The sequence below is a fragment of the Plecotus auritus genome (genome assembly GCF_963455305.1).
Source record: "Plecotus auritus genome assembly, chromosome: 4".
NCBI lineage: Eukaryota > Metazoa > Chordata > Mammalia > Chiroptera > Vespertilionidae > Plecotus > Plecotus auritus.
In genome coordinates, this window is record NC_137775.1 from 66,582,326 (window position 1) to 66,606,560 (window position 24,235).

Genomic DNA, 24,235 nt, shown 5'->3' on the forward strand with positions numbered 1-24,235 from the left:
AAGATCTACCGGCTCCCCTTTAAAACTTTTCTTCCCTCCCTCTTTCTCTCTCATCCTACCTTTCCCATACACTCTTCTCTACTTACTTCCACTGTTTTAATATCTATCTACCTGCCTAATTATTCACTATCATTTATCTTTTTTTCTTTTCTGACTCCTACTTTTAAAATCTGTCCCCAGTACACAACTATACTTGATTTTCATTATAGCTCCTACAGTTCACTCACACATCCTCTTTCCTTCTTTAACTCTGTTCTCTACTGACTCGTTATAAAGTTCTTTCCTCCCTCCTTCCCTTCTTCCCCATCTTCCCCCTCCTCCCTCACTCCTTTACTCTTTTTACAGGCTAATTAAAAATTCTATGCTTTTTTCCTTAGCACTGACTGCTTTCCTCTCTGGGACCTGTAGTCGCTTCTGTTTGGGTACTTGGGCTCCTCTCGCACCGGCTTTGAGGGGCCGAGTGATGACGCAGCTGTGTCTTGCCTACTGTGGCCCGTGCCTCCCCTCTCTGAGTTTGGGGAGGGTCCAGCCAGCCCAGCCGGCGTCCATCATGGGAAGCGCTGCATTACGTGCGCACGCGTGTGCATTCATGCACACGTGAGGCTTTTCTCCCATTGAGTGCTGAAGGGGGGAAAACGTAGAGGCCTTTCCCACCTCCTGGCATGCCCGCTCCCATGCCTCGAGCTGCTTTCCGTCCGCTCCCCTCTGGAATTCGCAGGTGACAGGCGTGCTTGCGCAGGCATGGTCGGGCCGGCTTGTCCTGGAGGGGTTTTCCACCCAGGATGCGAGCCCCCATCCGGGTCAGACCGGGCAGATGAATGAATGGACGGCTGGAGAAAGCCAGGGCGGCTTCCCTGTGGTGTGAGGGTCGCCTGTGCACTCTCTGTTGTCGCTCCTGGGCTCTTCCTTCGTGGTGTTGGGTCCATACCCTCTCGATTTGTGTGCGCGACCCCTCCCGGGGGTCACCGCCGATGTGCACACCCCCAGTTGGCGTCTGCCGACTGTGTCCCAAGAACCAGCCTTCTGCCGTGCGGGTGTCACCCCTCGGCTCCCCTCACCTCAGTGGGGGGAGGGTTGGTGGTGGCCCCAGGCAGAGTGCTCTCGGATGGGGCGCGGTGTCACAGGGGTGTTTGTCAGGTGCATGCACCCGGGAGAAAAAGAGGACTCCGGCGCCAGGGGCAGGGAAGCAAACCTCACACAAGTCCACCAGCTGCTCGCGCACCTGCTGGTCTGTCAATATGCAAATTGGTTGTTACTGGGACACCGTAATGGTCAATTAGCATATTACCTCTTTATATGTATAGATAATCATGTGTTTAACTGTAGGGTTTTCTCTTACGAAGTAAAAGCAGTTCATAAAAGCTGCTGGCCAAAAGTTTCCTGATTTTATTTTATTCTCTTTCAGTTTTTATCACCAATTCTTTTTTATTGTGAGAATAGGTGAGATAGGCCTCGGCCCCACTACACTGGACCAGGGTCAAAATGTTTGAAATCAGACACTCTGTAATACTGCTCAAAAGTTTGTATCTATTATGAAGGATCCACTCTTTTTTTCATATATATAAAATGATTATCTAGCATTCAGTGCTCAGGCTGGGACTAGGGTGAGGCAAATGAGGCTCTTATCTTGGACACAAAATTTAAGGGGATTCAGAAAAACTCACTAATTAAGATATACAATATTTTAATGCATTATTTAAAAAAAATTAGTGCAGAAACCCCATACTGGACAAAACAAAAATTTCAAATGAGAATGGGATCTTACTCTGCAGCTGCATAACCCAGCCTTATCCACCGCACCCTAATCCTAGCCCTGTGCAGTATATTGGGGATATTAGGTTAATTCTGGATAATTATTATAATAGTCTCCATCTTGAGGAACTGAGGTGATTTATGAAAAAGTAGCACTTCTTTCTGAATCATTTGGTGAAACCATGTCCTGTCATGTTACCAAGCTGCTTAGCTCTGCCCTATGCTCTAGTTGGGAAAAAATGCATTGTGATTCAAAACTTCTAACTGCATGCAAGCTTGACTCTTTTCAGGTTTATTCATCTTTAATTACTATCAAATCCTTGCTAGTTTTTACCTGCCTTTTCTCTTGAAAGACAGAGAGGAAAGCATACACATAGGGAGAGTTGAAGAAGAATAAATATAGTGAAAGGGAAGGGAAATAATGAGAAGGGATATTAGCATGGTCTGGCTAAGCAACAAACCTAGGCGTCCTTTAAGATGATGTCAGTGAGTGTTTCAAAATGAGACCGAGATGGTGACAAGTGGCAACATCTAAAGGAAGCAAAGAGAAAATTGCTGCTCTAGGGCTAATGCTGATAAATTTGGAGAAATGATTGAAGAAATGGGAGTGTCAGGAACGTTGGGGTAAAGAACCTATGAATCTTACATGGTTTACTTTTCAAGGAAGAGAAGTGAGAATGAATAGAAGTGTGGCCCTGATTGACAACTGTTCTAGAGAAGGTGTTTATCTCAAGGGTGGTAAACCGGATAAGGTTAAAGAAACCCTCACTTCCCCTGTTCCCCAACAAAAAAAAATTGTCCTCATACTCTAAAAGGAAAGATAGATTAACAAATATCTGTGAACAGAACAGTGTGAAGATGCCTTTCCTAGGATAAATTTGACAAAGCATCAAATCAATCCCAATGGGGAAGAAAAAAATCTCTAACAAGCTTAATTTCATAAACGTGGAAAGGAACGAAAGAATCACCCACAATCACAGACAAATGTGAGAGTCACGTGGCACTGTAAGGAAAGTAAAAATATGAGCAGATACCAAAGTTGCTGAGACTTGGGGGGTAGAGAGGGTAGAGAGAGTGGGGAGAGAAGCTAAAGATTATAAAAAAGGATTTAAAAACTTTATAATGGAAAACTTCGAACACTTACAAAAATAAAGAGAATAGGCCCTGGCCAGCATGACTCAGTAGTTAGAGCACTGGCCTGCAAACTGGAGGGTCGTGGGTTTGATTCCTGGTCAAGGGCACGTACCTGGGTTGCATGTTTGATCCCCAGCCCAGGGCAGGGTGCAGGAGGCAACCAATCAATCTGTATCTTTCACATCGATGTTTCTCTCTCTCTCTCTCTCTCTCTCTCTCTCTCTCTCTCTCTCTCCTCCCTCTCTAAAAAACAAAATCAATGGAAAAAAATATCCTGCATTGAGAATTAACAAAAGAAAAAAACAACAAAAAATTAAGAAAATAGTATAATGAACCATCACTTACTTTTTATAATTAATTTATGACCAGTCTGATTTCACCTGTCCCCACTCCCCTGAATTATTTTTGATATAAATTCCATACATAACATTTTATTCATAAATATTTCAATATGTATTTCTAAAAAATAAGGATTTTAAAAGTATATTATCAAAATTCTTTATCACACCTAAAATTTAATAATAATTTTAACATATTTTTCCAACTGTCTCATTTAAAAAAAATATTTGAATAAGAACCCAAATAGATTATAGTTAGTAGATATGTTTTCTAAATTTCTTTTAGTCTAACTTTCCCTCCGCCACTCTTTTTTCTTGCAGTTTATTTATTGGGGGAAAAACACACAACTAGTTTTCTTTTTTATCCTATAGTTCCCTACATTGTGTGGGGTTTTTTCTGATTGTGTCATCACAATGTCATTTAGTATATTTCTTGCCCCTGTCTTTCTTATAAAGTAGCAATTAGTTACAGGAGCTTGATCTGATTTTGGTTTAATTTTTTTTGGTAAGAATATTTCTTAGCCCCGACTGGTTTGGCTCAGTGGCTAGAGCATCGACCTGTGGACTCAAGGGTCCCAGGTTCGATTCTGGTCAAGGGCATGTACCTTGGTTGTGGGCACATCCCCAGTAGGGAGTGTGCAGGAGGCAGCTGATCGATGTTTCTCTCTCATCGATGTTTCTAACTCTTTCTCTCCCTTCCTCTCTGTAAAATCTGTATATTGTTCCCTAACTCCACTGAAATTACTCATAATGAAGTACATACTGACAAGTCCAATAGAAAAAAAGTTTTTAAAATTTGAATCTAAGTGAAAACAATGGACATTTTTCTGATCTCTTCAGAGTGTTTGGCATCGTGCACCCTGCCTGTTCCTTATGCTTCTCTCTGCCTTCTTGGCATCTGGGAATGAATGCACTATTGCTTGTCTCTCTGGCTATCCCTGCTCAGGCTCTCTCATTGAGTTCTCTGTGTTTTTACATCTCATATATTTTTTTCTGTTCTTACTCCTTTTCCTCCCTTATGTCTATACATCACTTGCTTACCCCTTCCTTTCTTATGGCTTTAGATGACACCATTCCCTGGAGACTCTCCCTGGGTATTTCCTGAACAGCAAGCCTACCAATAAGAATTCCACATGTGGGTTCTCAGGAACCTCAAGTCATTGTACTTTTCCAGAACACCATGGTCTTCCCCTCCAAGTGTGTTTCCCTTATATTATCCTATATTTGGTAAGCACTGACATCAAATTAACTACCCTAGCTAGAAGCTAAAGAGTCTGTCCAAATTTCAGCCTCTTTATCCTCACTCAATCTTCTCACCAAACCCTATGACTTCTGGTTCCTAAAAATCACCATGTATACCCCCTTCTCTTTTCTCAATGACATGATTTTAGTTTATTTAGATAAAAGTATTTTAATTTTTAATTTTATTTTCATCACCATTTATCCCCCTATACCCTTTTCCACCTCCACGTACCCTCCCCAAATCACCACACTAATGTCCATGTCAATGAGTTCTTTCTCTTTTTTCCCCTCAATTCTTTGACCCTCCACACAGCAGACCCCCACCCTGACAGCTGTCAGCCTGCTCTCTATCTATAATTCTGTTTCTATTTTGCTTGTTAGTTCATTTTGTTCATTAGATTCCACATATGTGTGAAATCATATGGTACTTGTCTTTCTCTGACTTGAAGGTAGAGTAGACAAGATCTGCTGAAGAATTGAATGTGGGGATGTGAGAGGAGAGGACTCAAATATGTCTAGATTTTGAGCCCCAGTATCTGGAAGAATTTGGTTGTAGTTGATTGACATGAGGAAGATGTGGTCAAAACAGGTTCTTGGGGAGGATTTGGGAGCTCAGAAGAGATAAGGAATAACAGCCCAGTGGGTTCATAGCTAATTGAATGACAATGTCCATGCTACTGAATAGGTTGGTGCCAGCAGGAGGGAGATCTTGAGAGTGTTTGAAGGCCTCTGTGCACTGACCTGCCTTTTTTATTAGTGATTGGGGTCATTTTGCCATTGACCCAATGCTTGAATGCTTTAATATTTCAGATATAAGATGATCTATTGGGTGATAAGACAGAGTCCAAGGAGGACCTTGACAATTCCATAAGGATAGAATGAATCAAGCAAAATAAAGTTTAACCTAAATAAACACAAAGTCTTACAAATTTGAACCGTTCTAGCAATATCTATTTGAGGAAGAGCATTGTTGTTAAAAGTGCATTGTTTATGGTCAAACAGATCTGGTCCAAAATCCCAACCTTCTCCTTTAGTCCTGCTTCATTGATTAAATCAACTTCCTTATTTATAAAATGGCACAGTAAAATATCTTGCTCAAAAAGTTGTTATGAAAATGAAATGAATACTAAAGTATTTAACACACTGCCTAGTACGTAATAGGTAGTTGATAAATGTTTTATTATCAAAGACCTTTCTTTCTAGTCTTCATTTTTTTAAAAATTATGTATTAGCAAATGTTGGAGTTTGTGATGGGCTTTTAAGAGCCTCTTGAAATATTATTAGGATTAGAGGTTTTCTAGTACCTGAAACATTATTTCCCCAAAACAAATTTTCTTGTGAATCTCTCCAATCCCAACTGAAAATGTTAGCCCTCTTTACCTTTCTGACTTCTGCTTTCACTTCTTTCTACCATAAGGTTAATAACCTATTTTGTATTTTAAGTCAGTCTTTTATAATATTTGTTTACAACTTTCTTTATTTGATATCTTGGAATACTTTCCAGGACTTTTTTTTTTTAATTATTTTTCTTACTATGCTTTTTTATGGACATATAATTTATATTTAATAATATTCACCAATTTTGAATATACAATGAGTCTTGACAAATGTATGTACCATATACAACTAGAACATTTGTGCCTACATTTTAAAGTCTTCTAGTTGAAGACAATTGAACTTCCTAACATGTTTATAAATGACACACTTGCAAGTGAAAAAATAGTTTTATTTAGGTTGAAAAGTGAGGAATATATTTAATAGTTATTAAGAAAGGCAAGAGGATTTTGAAAAATCTATTAGATCATTTATTTGTCTTCCTTTTGTCCTCTAAATAAGATAAAATGCTTGCAGAAAATAAAGAACTTGCCAAGAATAAATTTGGTTTCAGGATACTTAAGGCTCTGCCTGTAACTGCTGATAAGAATCAGGTACTAATTCATCTTCTTAGTCTTGATCTTCTGGTTTATTTCCTTTTTATGCTAATATTTTTAGAATCAGCATGTGGTTGAAGAATGGCAAGTTGGGCAGAGAGGAGAGTGGATAAGAGGTGATAAATCAGGGTTAGAGAGTTTCAGTGACTGGCCGGATGTAACCCAGTTAGAAAAATGGCAGAGCTGGAATTAAGATTCAGCTATGGTTAACCACTTCAAACCACTGCTTCAAATACCAGAGAGGCATAGAATACTCAAACAAATACCTTGAGAAGTTTTAAATTTAATTTTAGAGTTGAAAGCATTGATGTTCTCAGTGAATCCATTTCTGACAATCTGGTTTAGGTAAAGAAATTTGCAGACATCCGCTGAAGTCCCTCCTACTCTACAGTTCTGTGACATTGCTTCAGTTGTTTTGGCTCCAAATAAAAAGAGAAGATGTTCAACAAAATGCCCTTTTATACATGTAAGAACCACATTTAGTGAAGCCATTACAGTATTGCTCAAGCAAGTCCATAGGATTTGAAAACAATCTTTTTCTCCTATTTTAGGAATAAAGTCATACTGGGTTTTGGAAGTTATGTATTTAGTTAATAGACACTTAGACACAGGTTATGGTTTCTAAAAATAAATGCCATTAAAAAATATTAATGACATAATCAGAAGTATTTTTATAGTAATTATCTGACACTGGCTTTGATTATAAAGAGCTTCTATATGTATGTCTATCATTTCTTACACAATGCAATGTGAGACTATTAACTTCTGTTTACTTGGCTAACAGCTGATTAGCTATTAGTCATAAATATGAAATAAATCATTCAGAATAAATAAGGCACAAAATATATTTTTAAAAATATACTTAAGCAAGTACATGTTAGTGGTTGTTTATAACTTGCCTCTCTTATAAACATAAATTACTAAAATGCATTCTTACACCCATGATGAATATGATTTTTATTTTAACTTTTTTATGGGTAGTTGTAAATAACTATTAAAAATTGGTGCAAGGAGAAACCAAGATGGTGGCATAGGTAAACACCTGAACTTGCTGCCTTGCACAACCACTTCAAAACTACAACTAAAAGACAAAACGGACATCATCCAGAACCACAGGAAGGCTGGCTGAGTGGAAATTCTACAACTAGAAGGAAAGAGAAAAGCACACTGAGACTCAGAGGAAGTGAAGTGCGGAGGTACAGAGGCGCCCGTGCACGGAAACGGGCTGGCAACTGAGTACGTGATTGTCTTTTTCAATCGGGAGGGAGACACAAGCTCCTGACTGCTCTGAACTCCAGTTCCGGGTGAGACTCTGGGGACCCAGACTCATACAGGGAGAAACTGGACTGTCTGGCATCGGGCCAGAACACAAGGGCAGTTTTCTCTCAGAGGTGCTTGCAGGGATTACCGCGGGGCACTGAGACCCAGGGGCCTCTTAGGGCAGGGTTGATGGGAAGCCATTGCTGTTTGCTCTGCCCTGTTGATTCCTTGAGACCCCGCCACACCCAATTTACAACCCCACCCCAGCTGTGCACAGAGGCTTTTGCATATGAATGGTCTGCCCCTTTGCAATCTAAAATTACCTAACAAACTGCAGCTGGGTCAGAGAGCCCCAGAACATCCAAAAGAAGGCCCAAGGCTCCATAGCAGCTTGCATTGCTTCACAGCTGGGCCTCATCTGGGCACCTCCAAACCGCAAACAAAGAAGAGGAATCTGCAGATCTCTCCATAGCTTCTGCTGGGTGGCCTCAGGCAGAGGCTAAATTTGCACCTCCTTGGAGATCCAAGAGCCAGTGTACCCAGGGGTCAGAGTGGGACCATCCAGATTACAATGCCTCAGATCCATAAGGGACACACTCAGGGGGCAGACTCAGTGAGCACCAAAGCCCCACTGAAGCAAGTCCTGCCCCATAAGGGTGTCCCAGCACAGAAGTTCTCCCATCGTAGACACAGTTGATCCTCACAGCCAGTTGACCTGGAGGTCAATTCCTCCCAGTGATACCAACAACAATCAAGGCTTAACTACAACAAGACTGTGCACAGAGCCCACTAAGGGGTACACCAAGAGTGTCCACCTTAGGTAACTGGGGAGGCTGAGCCACTGGGCCCTATAGGACTCCTAGCACACAAAGCCACTCTATCAACTCAGGGAAGCAGCCAAAATGTGGGAAAAAAGAAACAGGTCACAAATGACAGTAATGGAGGAAAGCAAACGACTGGATATAGAGTGCAAAACCACGGTTATAAGGTTACTCAAGAATCTTCTAGAAACCGCCAATAAATTTAGTGAGACCCTTGAGGATATGAAAAAGGACAACCTAGAAAGTAAGCATACACTGACTTAAATAAAGAATAATATACAGAGATCCAACAGCAGACGAGAGGATCACAAGAATCAAGTCAAAGATTTGAAATACGAAGAAGCAAAAAGCACCCAACCAGAAAAGCAAAAAGAAAAAATAATCCAAAAATATGAAGATAGTGTAAGGAGCCTCTGGGACAACTTCAAGCATACCAACATCAGAATTATGGGGGTGCCAGAAGAAGAGAGAGAGCAAGATACTAAAAACCTATTGGAAGAAATAATGACCAAAAACTTCCCCCACCTGGTGAAAGAAATAGACTTACAAGTCCAGGAAGCGCACAGAACCCCAAACAAAAGGAATCCAAAGAGGACCACACCAAGACACATCATAATTAAAATGCCAAGAGCAAAAGACAAAGAGAGAATATTAAAAGCAGCAAGAGAAAAACAGTTAATTACCTACAAGGGAGTATCCATATAATTGTCAGCTGATTTCTCAACAGAAACTATGCAGGCCAGAAGGGAGTGGCAAGAAATATTCAAAGTGATGAATAGCAAGAACCTACAACCAAGATTACTCTACCCAGCAAAGCTATCATTCAGAATTGCAGGGCAGATAAAGAGCTTCACAGATAAGAAAAAGTTAAAGGAGTTCATCACCACCAAACCAGTATTATATGGAATGCTGAAAGGTATTCTTTAAGAAGAGGAAGAAGAAAAAGGTCAAGATAAAAATTATGAACAACAAATACATATCTATCAACAAGTGAACCTAAAAATCAAGTGAATAAAAAATCTGATGAACAGAATAAACTGGTGAATATAATAGAATCAGGGGCATAGAAGGGGAGTGGACTGACAATTCTCAGGGGGGAAGAGGGTGTGGGGGGTGCGGGAAGAGACTGGACAAAAATCGTACACCTATGGATGAGGACAGTGAGGGGTGGAGGGTAAGGGCAGAGGGTGGGGTGGGAACCGGGTGGAGGGGAGCAATGGGGGGAGAAAAGAGGACCAACTGTAATAATCTGAACAATAAAGATTTATTTAAAAAAATTGGTGCAAGTTAACTGACCAACATAAGGATGGCAAATAGGTACTCTGGCATATTTATATTTCCAGTTTTTAAAGCTATACATAAACACAATAGAGATAATGCATTTCATAATAATTCCTGTGACTGCCACATATTTGTGTTAAGAATAATTCAGATTTCCTACCTAACCTAGTTCTCTACTTTAAAAAAACTGTTTAAATCAGAAAACTGAGACAAAATTCGGTGCCAGTTGTGGTATGAACTAAAATCAGTTTATGTAGATGCGCTTTCTGTCAGATAGCTGGTCTTGCTTTGTCCCTATCAGGTGATAGTCGCATACGAAATAAGAAAACCCGAAGTTTCTTTTCTGGGCCTCCTTTTTCATTTAAAGAAAATTTCTTAATTGTGTCAATAATAAAAATACAGTTTAAAAAAAGTAAGTTTCTTTTTTGAAGTCATCTGAGCAGAGGCGAGGAGCTAGGATTCTGGGACCCTACTGCCTGAGTTTGAATCCCCATCTGCCACTTACTGACTGTGTGACCTGTGGCAGGTGCCTTGTCTCATTTTCCTTATAAGGATTATAGCAGCAGTACATGGCTCATTGGATAAAATAATTTCTAGCACCTAGAATACAGAAAGTACTATATAAACAGTCATTATTATTGCATTACCTAAGTGTTACCAGTGATCATGGTATTGAAGTATAATACATATGCAGAAAGGGACTCATATCTTAAGTGTTCAGCTTACAGAAATTTTATAAGCTGAACAACCCTGTGTAAACAACACATAAATCATGAAACAGAAACTGTACCTCTTCATGCCCACTTCTAGTCACTACCCCTCTCTAAGGGTAATTAATATTCTGACTTCTGATTAGTTTCATTAATGGCTGTTTCTTAAACCTTGATATTGCAGCAATTGATAAAGAACTTATTGTAATAGCATTTTAATTTTTATTTAACATCTAAGACAAACGTTTTTGCTTTAATCCTTTAATATTTATAATAAATATAATCCATATAAGTAGAAAAAATATTATATAATAAAATATAATATTTTAATGCATTTTGTTTTATAGGTTGAAAAAGCTCCTTGAACAAGAAAAGGCTTACCAAGCCCGTAAAGAAAAGGAAAATGCTAAGAGGCTAAATAAACTAAGAGATGAGCTTGTGAAACTGAAGTCCTTTGCACTCATGCTGGTGGATGAGAGACAAATGCATATTGAGCAACTTGGCCTGCAAAGCCAGAAAGTACAGGATCTCACTCAGAAACTGAGGGAAGAAGAAGAAAAACTCAAAGCCATTACTTCCAAATCTAAAGAAGACAGGCAGAAATTGCTCAAGTTAGAAGTGGATTTTGAACACAAGGCTTCGAGGTTTTCCCAAGAGCATGAAGAGATGAATGCTAAGTTGGCTAATCAAGAGTCTCACAACAGGCAACTTAGACTCAAGCTGGTTGGCTTAACGCAAAGAATTGAGGAGCTAGAAGAGACCAACAAAAATCTTCAAAAGGCAGAGGAAGAACTTCAGGAATTAAGAGATAAAATTGCCAAAGGGGAATGTGGCAACTCCAGCCTCATGGCAGAAGTGGAAAATCTACGGAAGCGCGTGCTTGAAATGGAGGGTAAAGATGAGGAGATCACTAAAACGGAATCCCAATGCAGGGAATTGAGGAAGAAATTACAAGAGGAAGAACATCATAGTAGGGAGCTCAAAATTGAAGTTGAGAAGTTACAGAAGAGAATGTCTGAACTGGAGAAATTGGAAGAAGCATTTAGCAAGAGTAAATCTGAATGCACCCAGCTACATTTAAATCTAGAGAAAGAAAAGAACTTAACCAAAGACCTGCTAAATGAATTGGAGGTTGTCAAGAGCCGAGTCAAAGAACTGGAATGTTCCGAAAGTAGATTGGAAAAGGCTGAATTAAGCCTAAAAGATGATCTTACAAAGCTGAAGTCATTTACTGTGATGCTGGTTGATGAAAGGAAAAATATGATGGAAAAAATAAAGCAAGAAGAGAGAAAAGTGGATGGACTCAATAAAAATTTTAAGGTGGAACAAGGAAAGGTTATGGATGTAACTGAAAAACTAATTGAAGAAAGTAAGAAGCTTTTAAAACTGAAATCTGAAATGGAGGAAAGAGTATACAATTTGACAAAAGAGAGGGACGAGTTAGTAGGCAAACTGAAAAATGAAGAAGAAAAATCATCTGAATTAAGCTGCAGTGTTGACCTATTAAAGAAGAGACTTGATGGGATAGAGGAAGTGGAGAGAGAAATAACAAGAGGAAGGTCTCGAAAAGGACCTGAGCTCACCTGCCCAGAAGACAACAAGATTAAGGAACTAACACTTGAAATTGAGAGACTGAAGAAACGTCTCCAACAACTGGAGGTGGTCGAAGGGGATTTGATGAAGACGGAGGATGAGTATGATCAGCTGGAGCAGAAATTTAGAACTGAGCAAGATAAGGCTAATTTCCTCTCTCAGCAACTGGAGGAGATAAAGCACCAAATTGCCAAGAACAAAGCAATCGAGAAAGGTGAGGCTGTGAGCCAGGAAGCTGAGCTGAGACATAGATTTCGGTTGGAAGAGGCTAAAAGTCGAGACTTAAAAGCTGAAGTGCAAGCTCTGAAAGAGAAGATTCATGAATTAATGAACAAAGAAGATCAGCTTTCTCAGCTCCAAGTGGACTATTCTGTCCTTCAACAAAGATTTATGGAGGAAGAAAATAAGAACAAAAACATGGGACAGGAGGTTCTCAATCTGACCAAAGAGCTGGAGCTTTCCAAGCGTTACAGCCGAGCTCTAAGACCCAGTATGAATGGGAGAAGAATGGTAGATATTCCTGTGACCTCGACTGGAGTGCAGACTGATGCTGTCAGCAGCGAGGCAGCAGAGGAAGAAACACCAGCAGTATTTATCCGAAAATCCTTTCAAGAAGAAAATCATATCATGAGCAACCTTCGACAGGTGGGATTGAAAAAACCCATGGAACGATCCTCCGTTCTCGACAGGTATCCTCCTGCAGCAAATGAGCTCACGATGAGAAAGTCGTGGATTCCCTGGATGAGGAAACGGGAAAACGGGCCCTCGATTACTCCAGAGAAAGGGCCCCGAACAAATTCCAGTCCAGGGCACCCAGGAGAACTGGTTCTTTCACCAAAGCAGGGCCAGCCCCTGCATATTCGAGTGACACCAGACCACGAGAACAGTACTGCGACGTTGGAGATAACAAGCCCTACATCAGAAGAATTTTTCTCTAGTACCACCGTCATTCCTACATTAGGGAATCAGAAACCAAGGATAACCATTATTCCATCACCAAATGTTATGTCTCAAAAAACCAAAAGTGGAGATGGTATTCTCGGCACAGAACGAGCCATGTCCCCGGTCACAATTACCACATATTCCAGAGAGAAAACCCCGGACAGTGGAAGAGGCGCATTTGCAGACAGGCCCACATCCCCCATTCAGATAATGACAGTGTCTACATCAGCTGCCCCGGCTGAGATTCCCGATGCCCAGGAAATGCCCATGGGAAGGACTGTCCTCAAAGTCACCCCAGAAAAACAGACTGTTCCAACGCCAGTACGGAAATACAACTCCAATGCCAATATCATAACCACAGAAGACAATAAAATTCACATTCATTTAGGTTCTCAGTTTAAACGGTCCCCCGGGGCTTCCGCAGAAGGAGCAAGTCCAGTGATCACTGTCCGACCTGTCAGCGTGACAGCGGAAAAGGAGGTCTCCACCGGCACTGTCCTCCGCTCTCCCAGGAACCACCTCTCCTCGCGGCCTGGTGCAAACAAAGTGACAAGCACCATCACCATCACTCCAGTCACAACCGCATCCACGCGAGGAACCCAGTCAGTGGTGAGTAGAAGAGGTTCTAAAGTGCAGGGCGAGGGAGGGAGGAAGAAGTGAGGGGTGAGAATAACCCAGTGCCCCAAATAAAACAAAAGCAGATGCCGCTCGCTCCACCTGAACCCACTAGCAGATGTTTCCTAGAGGACTAGGTACACCAGGAAATGAAAATAAAAAGTGGCCTAATATTTTAATAAATTGAGCTTATTTTTTTATATATCTTCACCTGAGGATATGTTTATTGATTTTAAAGAAACAGGAAAGAAGAGAGAGAGAGACAGAGAGAGAAACATTGAATGGTTGCCTCCCATATGTACCCTGACCAGGGATTGAACCCACAACCTAGGTATGTGCCCTGACTGGCAATCAAACCCACCACCTTCTGGGATACGGGACAATGCTTCAATCAACGGAGCCACTAGGCTGGACATGAGCTAATTTTGAGGGGAAATTTTTTTCATGTAGATTATGGAGACCCCCCAAAATACTTTCAAAGATGGCCTCTTTGCAATGTCAGCATACAGTGATAATGTTTAAAATTTGATTTTTTTTTATGTTTAAAATGCTTTTTAAAATGAAGACTGGGGGAAAATGGTAAAACATGCAGAAAAATTTAAACTGTTCCCAGGTTATATTTCTATAAGCTACACTATTCAATATGTGATCATGTATGATCATAGTCATACTTTCTTCCAAAAAATGATATTAAAAGATTTTAATATTAAAATTTTTTTAAGTAAAATAGAAGTGAGTTTATATGTCTAAATACTATATTTTATTAATAGTGTCTTGCAGAGAGCAGGTGCTTGACAAATATTACTTAACAGCCAGCTGGAAGGTTAAAGGAATGATAATAAAAAAGTGTGTCCAAAGTATAAAATCCAGACCTTAAAAATAAATTCTAGTTTTCAAAATGCTTCCAGCGACTGTCTTCATTTATTGGGGACAAATTGGTAAGTGAAATTATAGAAGATCATGTACTATTTAGATATTAATTTAAGCAAACTAGAAATTATAATTCCTAGACTCTGAACAAATTCTGCAACATATATTGGAAACTCTTAAGAAAGCTATTTACTTAAGTATAGAGGCTATGGCTTATTTTCCCATATCTTCAATACAATTTACTTTTAATTATCTGTGTACAAACATAGACTCAAGACAGAGTTCCATATGTGAATCAGTAATTGCTTTGCCAGCAAAGCTTTTCATTACTAGCTCTATAGGAGCTGAATAGCATTCAGAATTGCTCGTTCTTGTCAAAATTCAATATTGCTTTTTGGGCAATACAGAGCATAGCTTGAATTTTTATAAAGAGACAATGGAGGTGTCAGTAATTGTGAGCAGGATTCTCTGCTGGAACATCTTATTCTCATTTTAAGGGTCAGATCAAGATGGCCTTTCCTTCTGTAGCAACATTTGTGACGACCAATTAGACAAATAGGATTTCAAAACAGCTAAGATTTCTAAGGCCTGAATAATGGCCCACCTACTTCAGGTATATCTGATCCCATTAAATTAAGAACAAGAAGTTTGGGAAATTAAATAGTGAGGCTAGTTTATTTGTTCATTTATTATTGAAGTATTGAATTAATTGCGTACTAGCTACAGTTTAGCCACTGAATTAGGTGCTGACTGCAAAGAGGACCTTTAGAAGTTCTCAGCTAAGTGGGAGAGTCAGGATTGGAACCTACCTTCTGGTTCTCTGGTAGAAGTATGTACATAGGAAGCACTAGAGAAGGCTTCACAGAGGAGGAGGCTTTCACAGACAAGGATTTTCAAGAAGGGAAGGTGCATGTAGAGAGAACAGCATGTGCAAAGGTCTGGCAGTGTGGAGGAGCCTGCGGTGTTTGGGGAAGGGCGAGCAGTCCCACTGTGTAGCAGCAGTGAGGCATGGCGACAGAATGGAAGGAGAGGCAAACTGGGGCCAGATAGTGAAGAGAGGAGGTGCAGGTTTTCTATGAAATTTGTGTTTAATCTCATAGAGTAGATAAAGGGTGTTGAAAGGGTAAAGATGATTTGAAAACATTACACTAATTATGTTTTAGAAAGATATGTGTATAAAACAGTTTAAAGGATAAATTGGAGGGGGCAGAGGGTGAGGGCAGAGACACCGTTGCAATTCTCCAGGCTAGAGATGGTGTAGGCTTGAACTATGGCAGGGAAAATGAGGGCAGAGCTATACTGGAGACGGAATTGAAGATTTCATGACAAATTGAGTATGAAGGATGGCTCTGAGGTTTCTGGCTTGGATGTGTGGGTGGATAGGATAAGAAACATAGGAAGACTACTGTCTGGAGGAGGAGATAAGTAATGTTTGGGGGGTGTTATATTTGAGATGCCTGAGGGACACTGGAAACGTTTGGCGAAGTAGCTGGAAACCTGGATCTGCTTTAAGGAGAGCATTGAAGGCTTATGGTCTGGAACTTGTCAACACCTGGGGTGATAACTGAGGTGATTTTCAGTGTGAAAGCAAAAAATTAAAAGAGGGCTAAGAATGGAATATGGTGATGCCCACATTTTGCAGGCAGCCAAGCTGGAACAAGGAGCCAAACCAGCAAGAGATTAAAAAGCAGTCATCACAACCGGATGTGATGGGCGAGATTCAAGTAACAAATTATAGCAAGAGAGTTTTAGAAGCACTTCAAGAAAGAGGGTGTGGTCATCAGTGACAGTAAAAAATGAGAAGAGTCGGAATTCCTAGGAGGTAAAAGGAGAGCTGGCTAGTTAAAGAAAGTGGAGGAGCCCTAGCCGGTTTGGCTTAGTGGATAGAGTGTTGGCCTGCAGACTAAAGAAAGTGGAGGTAATTTGGGGGGACAGTAGGCATAAAACTGCCCGAGTTTATGCCAGGCCTGTATTTTCTCTGTGAAATAGGAGGCAAGGTCATCTTCAGAAAGGGGAGAGGGGGTAGGGTAGGAGCTTGAGAAGAGAAGGAAGTTAGGCATAGATACTTCAGGAGAGGAGAACAGGAGGCAGAGTGGATTAGATACTGACTCCCAAGTTTCTAACGATAATTTAGCTTGGGGAGGGGTCGTCTGTGGCAGAGTCCTGCTCTTGTTCAGAGTGAGCACATTCAGGGGGAAACTCACGACCATCTCCTTTGTGTTTCTGTGTTTTTTTCTCTTACAGTCAGGACAAGATGGGTCATCCCAGCGGCCTACACCCACCCGCATTCCTATGTCAAAAGGTATGAAAGCAGGAAAGCCAGTAGTGGCAGCCCCAGGAGCAGGAAATCTGACCAAATTCGAGCCTCGAGCTGAGACTCAGTCTATGAAAATAGAGCTGAAGAAATCTGCAGCCGGCAGCGCTACCTCTCTTGGAGGGGGGAAGGGCTGAGGGCAGTGGCTGAGGGGGTATGTTGTGCAGATGCTACTGCTACGGTGAAAACAAACCTTCGTCCGTTCGTGCCAACTCTTTACCTGTACTAATTTAAGTTTTAATATCTTGTTTATAAAGTAATCTACTAACAGCCATGTGTCTTTCCTATTTTGTAAATCTGTTTTGATGCTGGCGAACTAACCAACAAAACTACTGTTTGCCGTGTGCTTGGTGGAGGAAGCTGGGCCTGAGGCCGGTGCCTGATGTCTGGTCCCAGTTTTGCTTCTAGAAAATGGATCCATCAACTAACCTCAGTTTCTTTATCAGTGAGATATGGGCACTGAATGACCTCCTCTCCAAAGCCTGCTCCCATATTTCTTAATGGTAAATCACATTTAATAGCCTTGTTCCACAATAATTGATTTTTCAAAAATTCTATTATGAAATAGGAGGTAGTTTAACGATTGCCATTTGCCTCTGTCAAATCCTGAATTTGCTTCTTGTGCTGGAAGAAACATCTAGTTATCACAGGGCCTGGAGCTCCAAGTTTTGCAAAAACAAAAGCCTCTGAGATGATTTCAGGAAACAATTTGAATGTGAAATAAAATGGAAATGAAATATGGAGTCCTAAAACAGAGTTGTACTTATTTGTGTGTGTCTGTGAATATGGTAGATAGAGCATTTAGTCATCTCAGAAACATTTCCAGAGTTTCATAGACAATAATTTTAGAACCATTAATGTCATACTCCTGCTCTATTCAAGTGTGCACTTGATTTAAATCCTGGAGCGATTTGAATAGAGCCACCAAATGGCCCCTTATGGCTCAATAGAGGTTGTAATGGGTAGGAAATAGCAGGAAGTAAATTCTGATATGTTAATGCCAAGAAAAAACATGACATCATACAGAGCTTAATTGTATTGAAATATTTTCCTTAGTTAACTGTGAACTTTATTTGCAAATATAAAACCAGTTCATGATTTTGTGTGTGTGTGTGTGTTGTAGAGAATGGGATTATTATTCCTGTCATTTTTACTTGTGTTTGTATCATTTTCATTAATTTTAAGCATGGTTTAATCAGCACGAAGCAGTGTGTGGATGCAAAATGCCAGGTGTCTTTGTGGGGAGACTAACCATGTTAAAGCAGACACTGCTTCATAGTCAAATAACCACAAATGAGCTCAAGGCTAATAACCTGCAGTGTAGCATATGAGGTCTTACATAGGCAGCAGATTTGTCAAGATTTTTTATTCAATGGGGTGAACTTTAAAAAAAATACAATAACTACAAAGTTACAGGTTATTTTTCCACTTTTGAATTGTGAGGACTACATATATCTGGATAGATCCTGCTCTTGATATTTGGCGGTGGGGAGTGGGGAAGATAAAAAACCCCAGATGATTGTTTTTTAGCCCTTGATTCATCATGCTTCATGATAAATAGACTCTTCTCTAAGTTCTTTTCACACCAGATTTCCTATCCCTTGCAGAACTTGGACTTAAATTACACACGATGGTGGTAGATGCCTCACAGTATTTACATTCACTTTAATCCGATCTGTTGCCTACGGCTCTTCAGTTCTCAGCATATGTATTTTAAAATGTTGAGCAACCATGAGAGACATGCCATAATAATAGGATTTCAAGGTAGAAAACCAGAGAGACTGAGAATGAAGATTTCATGAAATATGACTTTGAACAAGTTTAAATAAGAGATCTTTCCATTTTGAATACTGCCTTTTATTTTTTTTTAAAGGGAATTTCCCCCCTTTTGTAAAGAGGATACAATCCTTTTCAAAATCAAGGACATTCTATGGCATTTAGGGTATTTATTGCTACTGTACTATAACATACTGTATTTAAGCAACTGAAGGTGTCAAAAGTATGAAACACTGCATTCCTTTTGACTTTACCTGCCATTTTTCAGTGACTTTTATCATAATCTTATTGTCCCTGTTGCTGTGTTTGCTTTTACCTGCTCACATCATGCTCACGTCGTTTCTGCCTGGAAGTCCATACCATCTGCAGGGAGAGCACTCCTAAAGGCTTAGCAGTGCATGTACAGGATGTTTATACATCTGGACCCTGGAACAGAGCCACCTGCAAAGTACAACTACTAAGAAAACTTGGCAGAACAACACGTATTCACTTTTCAGAAATGATAAAGAGCAACTGCCATGGCAGTTTTCTTTGTAATTTTAGAATCAACTCTACATTTATTGGATAACTTGGTTCTAAACCACATATCAGAAATGAAATCCACTGGGGACAGGAGGTGGAGGATTAAAAGCACTCCAACTCCAGCTTCCATTTGTGAGTATAATGTTTTTAAGATGCAGTTTAATGTGCTTTTATAAGGGTGAATGGGATGAAAAGGTTAGAGTCGTTTCCCTGTCCTGGAACATGTAGTAAAATAAAAGGCGTCTCACCAGAGCTGCTGTGTATAGCTGCTGCTCAGTCCCACCCTGGGGAGCAGCGGGGGTGGGGAAGGAGTATCATTTCCACAGATTTCAATGTGATGGCGCCCCCCAGAGGACGTGCAGGGCTCCATCTTCACAGGGACAGAGGAGGCCCTGGTATTCCCTTCCTGAGAATAATTATGTGCTGACCATTTAGCATGCATGATGGTCAGCACAAACGTTTCTGTATGGGACATGGCCCTAAGGGTATTTATTATTTCTTGAAAATGACCTTCCTAAGTCACCTGCTTAAACAGAGTCATTCAGTTGCTACTGCATTTTTATCAGATTTTCATTGAGGACAAGTTAATGCATGATAGTGGGCTTGCTAGAGATTTTATTGTCTTCATTAAGGGTACGGTGTTAAGATCTCTTACTGAATATCTTCAGGAAGAGAGGGAAGAAATAGCTTTGATGTGCCATGTGGGAAGAGTATAATTTCAGGGAAATAAACATGTCCAAGAATGTAGAATGCAGAGATTGGAACTTCTCATTCCTTCATAGCTTTAGAATACTAGGGAAAGAGTGAGACTTTCCTGATTGGAAACCCCCAGGGATGTTAGATAGTAAAAGCACATTTATGTGGGAGGACAGAGGACAGAGAGAGACAGGAAGTAGCAACAAGATGGCCACAGAGATGGTTTCCCAGTAAACAGGTATGTTTGATTCCAAAATTTCCCCAACCCAGACGAAGGCTAGTGTTAACCACCTACCTCCTCCTCCAGGGTCTCCTCATTACTTAGCTCCTCAATCTCTGCTCTTTCAACTTCTCCTTTTCAGTTGTTACCTCCACACCGGATATAAATATGCTCTGGCCTCTTTTATTTTATAACAATTCTTTCTTCAGCTGTGCAGTCCTCTATAGCTACTGCCCTGTCTCCCTCCTGCCAAGTTAAGCCATTAACAGACACTCAAACTGTAATGCCTCCACTTCCATATTTTCCATTTATCCTTGAATTACTTTTTATTACTGCTCATTTGTATCTATAGTTAAAATATCAGCCAGTGGTAAAAGATAATGAAAACATTTGTTCCTTACCTTATTGTCCTTTTCCCTAAGTTGTGCCCCCTAGAGAAAATAATTTCTAACTCTTAGATGTTTCTCCAGATTACTAAATAATATACTTGTACTCTGACTTTTTATTCATCAATTTTAGATATTAATTTTTGTCTTCCCATATTGTCATGATGGTTGAGGATTTAATCCTCTCATATGTCCTGTCTCTCCCCTTTTCCCATCCTCCCAATATGATTATATCATATTGTGTTTTTTTCTAATCCTTACCCAAGGATATGTTTTCATTGATTTTTAGAGAGAGAGGGAGGGAGAGAGAGAAACAGAGAAACATTGATGAGAGAGAGAAACATTGATTGGTTGCTTCTTGTATGTGCCCCAACTGGGGAATCAAACCCACAACATAGTTATGTACCCAGACAGGGAATCAAACCTACAACCTTTTTTGGTGTATGGGACAATGCTCCAACCAACTGAGCCAACCAGCCTGGGCCACACATTTTAAAAAATAAATCACCAGTCAGCATTTGTATGTTTATATATTAATATGTTTCTGATATAAATTTAAATATTGTTTCCTGCTGAGTCAAGTAGTGTACTATGACTATTTCCTTCTTCTTATCACTTTCCCCTTTTATATGAATAATTGCTTAATTTTTCATCTGCTTGGTTTTCTATGTATCCATCTTTACTTTTTCCAAATGCTCCAATAGGTCTGCCAAACACCTACCAAACCTTGAAACACATCAGTTTCATGTTTTTCCCTGGAGGCCTTCCTAGTTCAGTCCTCTGCTTCCCTACTTACTCTGGACTGCTTGTCCTCTAGGCCTGCTGCACAGCTGTCCTGCTGTCCTTTTGCCATGTTAAACCCTCTGTTTTCTGGATTTCTTATCTTCTACTACTTCCTTTGCTTCTTTCCTTCCTTCCTTCCTTCCTTCCTTCCTTTCTTCCTTCCTTCCTTCCTTCCTTCCTTCCTTCCTTCCTTCCTTCCTTCCTTCCTTCCTTCCTTCCTTTCTTCCTTCCTTCCTTCCTTCCTCTTTCTTTCTTCTTCTTTTCTTTCTTTCTTTCTTTCTTTCTTTCTTTCTTTCTTTCTTTCTTTCTTTCTTCTCCTTCTTCTTTCCTTCTCCTTCTCCTTCTCCTTCTCCTTCTCCTTCTCCTTCTCCTTCTCCTTCTCCTTCTCCTTCTCCTTCTCCTTCTCCTTCTCCTTCTCCTTCTCCTTCTCCTTCTCCTTCTCCTTCTCCTTCTCCTTCTCCTTCTCCTTCTCCTTCTCCTTCTCCTTCTCCTTCTCCTTCTCCTTCTCCTTCTCCTTCTCCTTCTCCTTCTCCTTCTCCTTCTCCTTCTCCTTCTCCTTCTCCTTCTCCTTCTCCTTCTCCTTCTCCTTCTCCTTCTCCTTCTCCTTCTCCTTCTCCTTCTCCTTCTCCTTCTCCTCCTTCTCCTTCTCCTTCATATGAATGCCTGCCTGTCTATTTTTTGGAGTATATTTTCCAATAGTTTCTACAGAGAAAAATCCTTCAGTAACCTCTCTGGGAATAGGTCAGGAGAGGGGAGATGGAGAGTCTCATAGTTCATTGTGTCAACTTTTCCACTCCCCTGTATTCAGTCTGTGCTGCCAATTCTTTACGTAGGTCCAGAACTTCTTAGGTTGGTTTTTCATAAAATAAATTTCTAGTCTCTGGAAAGGGTGAAAACAGAATGAGGTTATGCTCTTTTTCCTCTGTGACCAAGACATCTAATCTTCTCTGGTTTTCCTTTGACCTCTCTGGGTGCTCTGCCTCAGTCTCCCTTGATGGCTCCTCATTTTATGCTTACATCTTAAGGATTGTTGTTCCCTTGTCTCTATCAAAAGCAATTTTCCTACACTACATGCTAGTCCTTGTTATCTTATGCACTCCCATGGCTTCAGCTATCACCAATATGCTGAAAACTACCAAGCCTCTATCTCCAACTCAACTTGTCTCAAAGTAGTCTCAACACCTTCTCCACCCTCTTCCAAGTCTTCTCCTCTTATTATTCTCCACATCAGCGTGGATGTCCTGATCCACCTAATGACCCAAGCTAGCAACCCGGGAGCTATTTGAGGCCCCCCTGTTGTCTTCACCCATCAAATAGACTCATTCATTAAGTCTCTCATATTCTACCCCCTAAAACCTCAAGTAGCTGAACCCACATCTCCATTTCTCCCACCACTGCCTGAGTTGCAGTTTTAATTCTCATCTGAATAGTTCTTTTTTTATGTTTTTAGCCTTTATTATGGGCTAATTGTACATTTAAAAAAATCTTTATTGTTGAGAGTATTACAGATGTCCCCCTTTTTCTCCCCCTGCCCCCCTCCAACCGATTCCTGCCCTGCCCCAGGCCTTCACCACTCTATTGTGTGTCCACAGGTAATGCATATAAATTATTTGGTTAATCTCTTCCTGACCCCGACCCCCCTTCCCTCTGAGATTCATCAGTCCTCTGAGATTCCTCAGTCTGAATTGTTCTGATTCTCTCGTAACTGGCTTCATAGTCTCCAGCCAGAAAACTCTCTGCTTCATTTTCCATTTTGTTTTCCAAAGTTCAAGTTGGTCATATCACACTTCTATTTGAAAACCCTGCAAAGATTCATCATTTCCTGTAGAATACAATGCCAACTCCTTGGTATGGCACTCCGGGCTCTTTGTGACCTAGCTCTCTACCTCAGTCTTCTGAGCATCCCTCCCTTTCCCTTGTCCGGACTCCTGCCTCCCATGCCTACAGAATGGCTTGCATAGCAGGCCAGGCACCTTCCCTAGATTTGATCAACTTGTTCCTTCTCCCTTGATTGTCCTTTCTCCTACCTTTCTTTCTGGTGGAGGTGACCTTCTATGTTCAAAGTCTCTTTTAAAAACATTGACTCCACGAGAAAGACAAACCATGCTTTCAGAGTCTGTCTTGGGGTTTAAAGCCTGTCCATTGCTGCAAAACCTGGGCACTTACTGTAGAAAAAGAAAACCAGCAGTTGAAGGGTGGCTGAAAGTTGGGGAAGAAAGAGGGGTTCTTGCTTCTTCCCTTTGTCTGCCAGGCAAGCCCGTGAGAATGATATGGAGGGTGCAGACATGCCATGTGTGAGAACACAGAGGTAACAGAGATAGTGGAATTAGTGCAGTGGTTCTCAACCTTTCTAATACCGCGACCCTTTAATACAGTTCTTCATGTTGTAGTGACCCCCAACCATAAAATTATTTTCGTTGCTACTTCATAACTGTAATTTTGCTACTGTTAATGAATCGTAATGTAAATATCTGTGTTTTCCGATGGTCTTAGGCTCTACAGCAGCGGTTCTCAACCTGTGGGTCGCGACCCACAGGTTGAGAATCGCTAGCAGGGTCGCCACTAGCAGGGTCTGTTACGAGAGTATCAGAACAATTCAATAAGCAGGATGTAGATTTAGAATAGATATCAAGTTGAATCTCCAGAAAGAATGGATTGCTGAACAGTGGACTAGATACCAGAGATTGGAGTAATACTATCTAACCTTTGGCAAATCACCTCACCTTGGTTTGGCTTAGCATTTAGTTATAATCTTTTATGATTCTGGCATTCCTTCTTATACTCATAATGTTATATGCTTCACTATTGTTTAGCAAGCAACTTAAAAGGACTCTGCCATAACACTTTTCCTAAGAATTAATGGTTAATTGCTTATCTGATAAAAGTAGTTTTGGCCTTTCTACTTATACTAACGTGTGATGGACAGAATTCCAAAGTCAAGGGCTGGTTAGAGCTGAACCAGACATTAGAGATCCAGAAGATAATTACGTCTATTATTAATGATGAAAACAAAAACAAAACAAGAAAAACTCTAAGGCTTAAAGATGTC

At 40.5% G+C, this 24,235-nt stretch overlaps 1 protein-coding gene across 3 annotated transcripts in view; it reads left to right on the forward strand.

Annotated features, from left to right (window-relative positions):
* FILIP1 (filamin A interacting protein 1) overlaps window positions 1-24,235 on the forward strand; it is a 185,766-nt gene that overhangs the window by 153,049 nt on the left and 8,482 nt on the right. For 2 of the 3 annotated variants that reach the window (XM_080664013.1, XM_080664015.1), the window contains 2 exons: window positions 10,817-13,613; window positions 16,734-17,552. In XM_080664013.1, the coding sequence (XP_080520139.1) occupies window positions 10,817-13,613; window positions 16,734-16,940 (3,004 nt within the window). In that variant the 3' untranslated portion in view covers window positions 16,941-17,552. Of the gene's footprint in view, window positions 1-10,816; window positions 13,614-16,733; window positions 17,553-24,235 lie in introns of those variants that run through there. The other variant, XM_080664014.1, reaches the window with a different exon arrangement.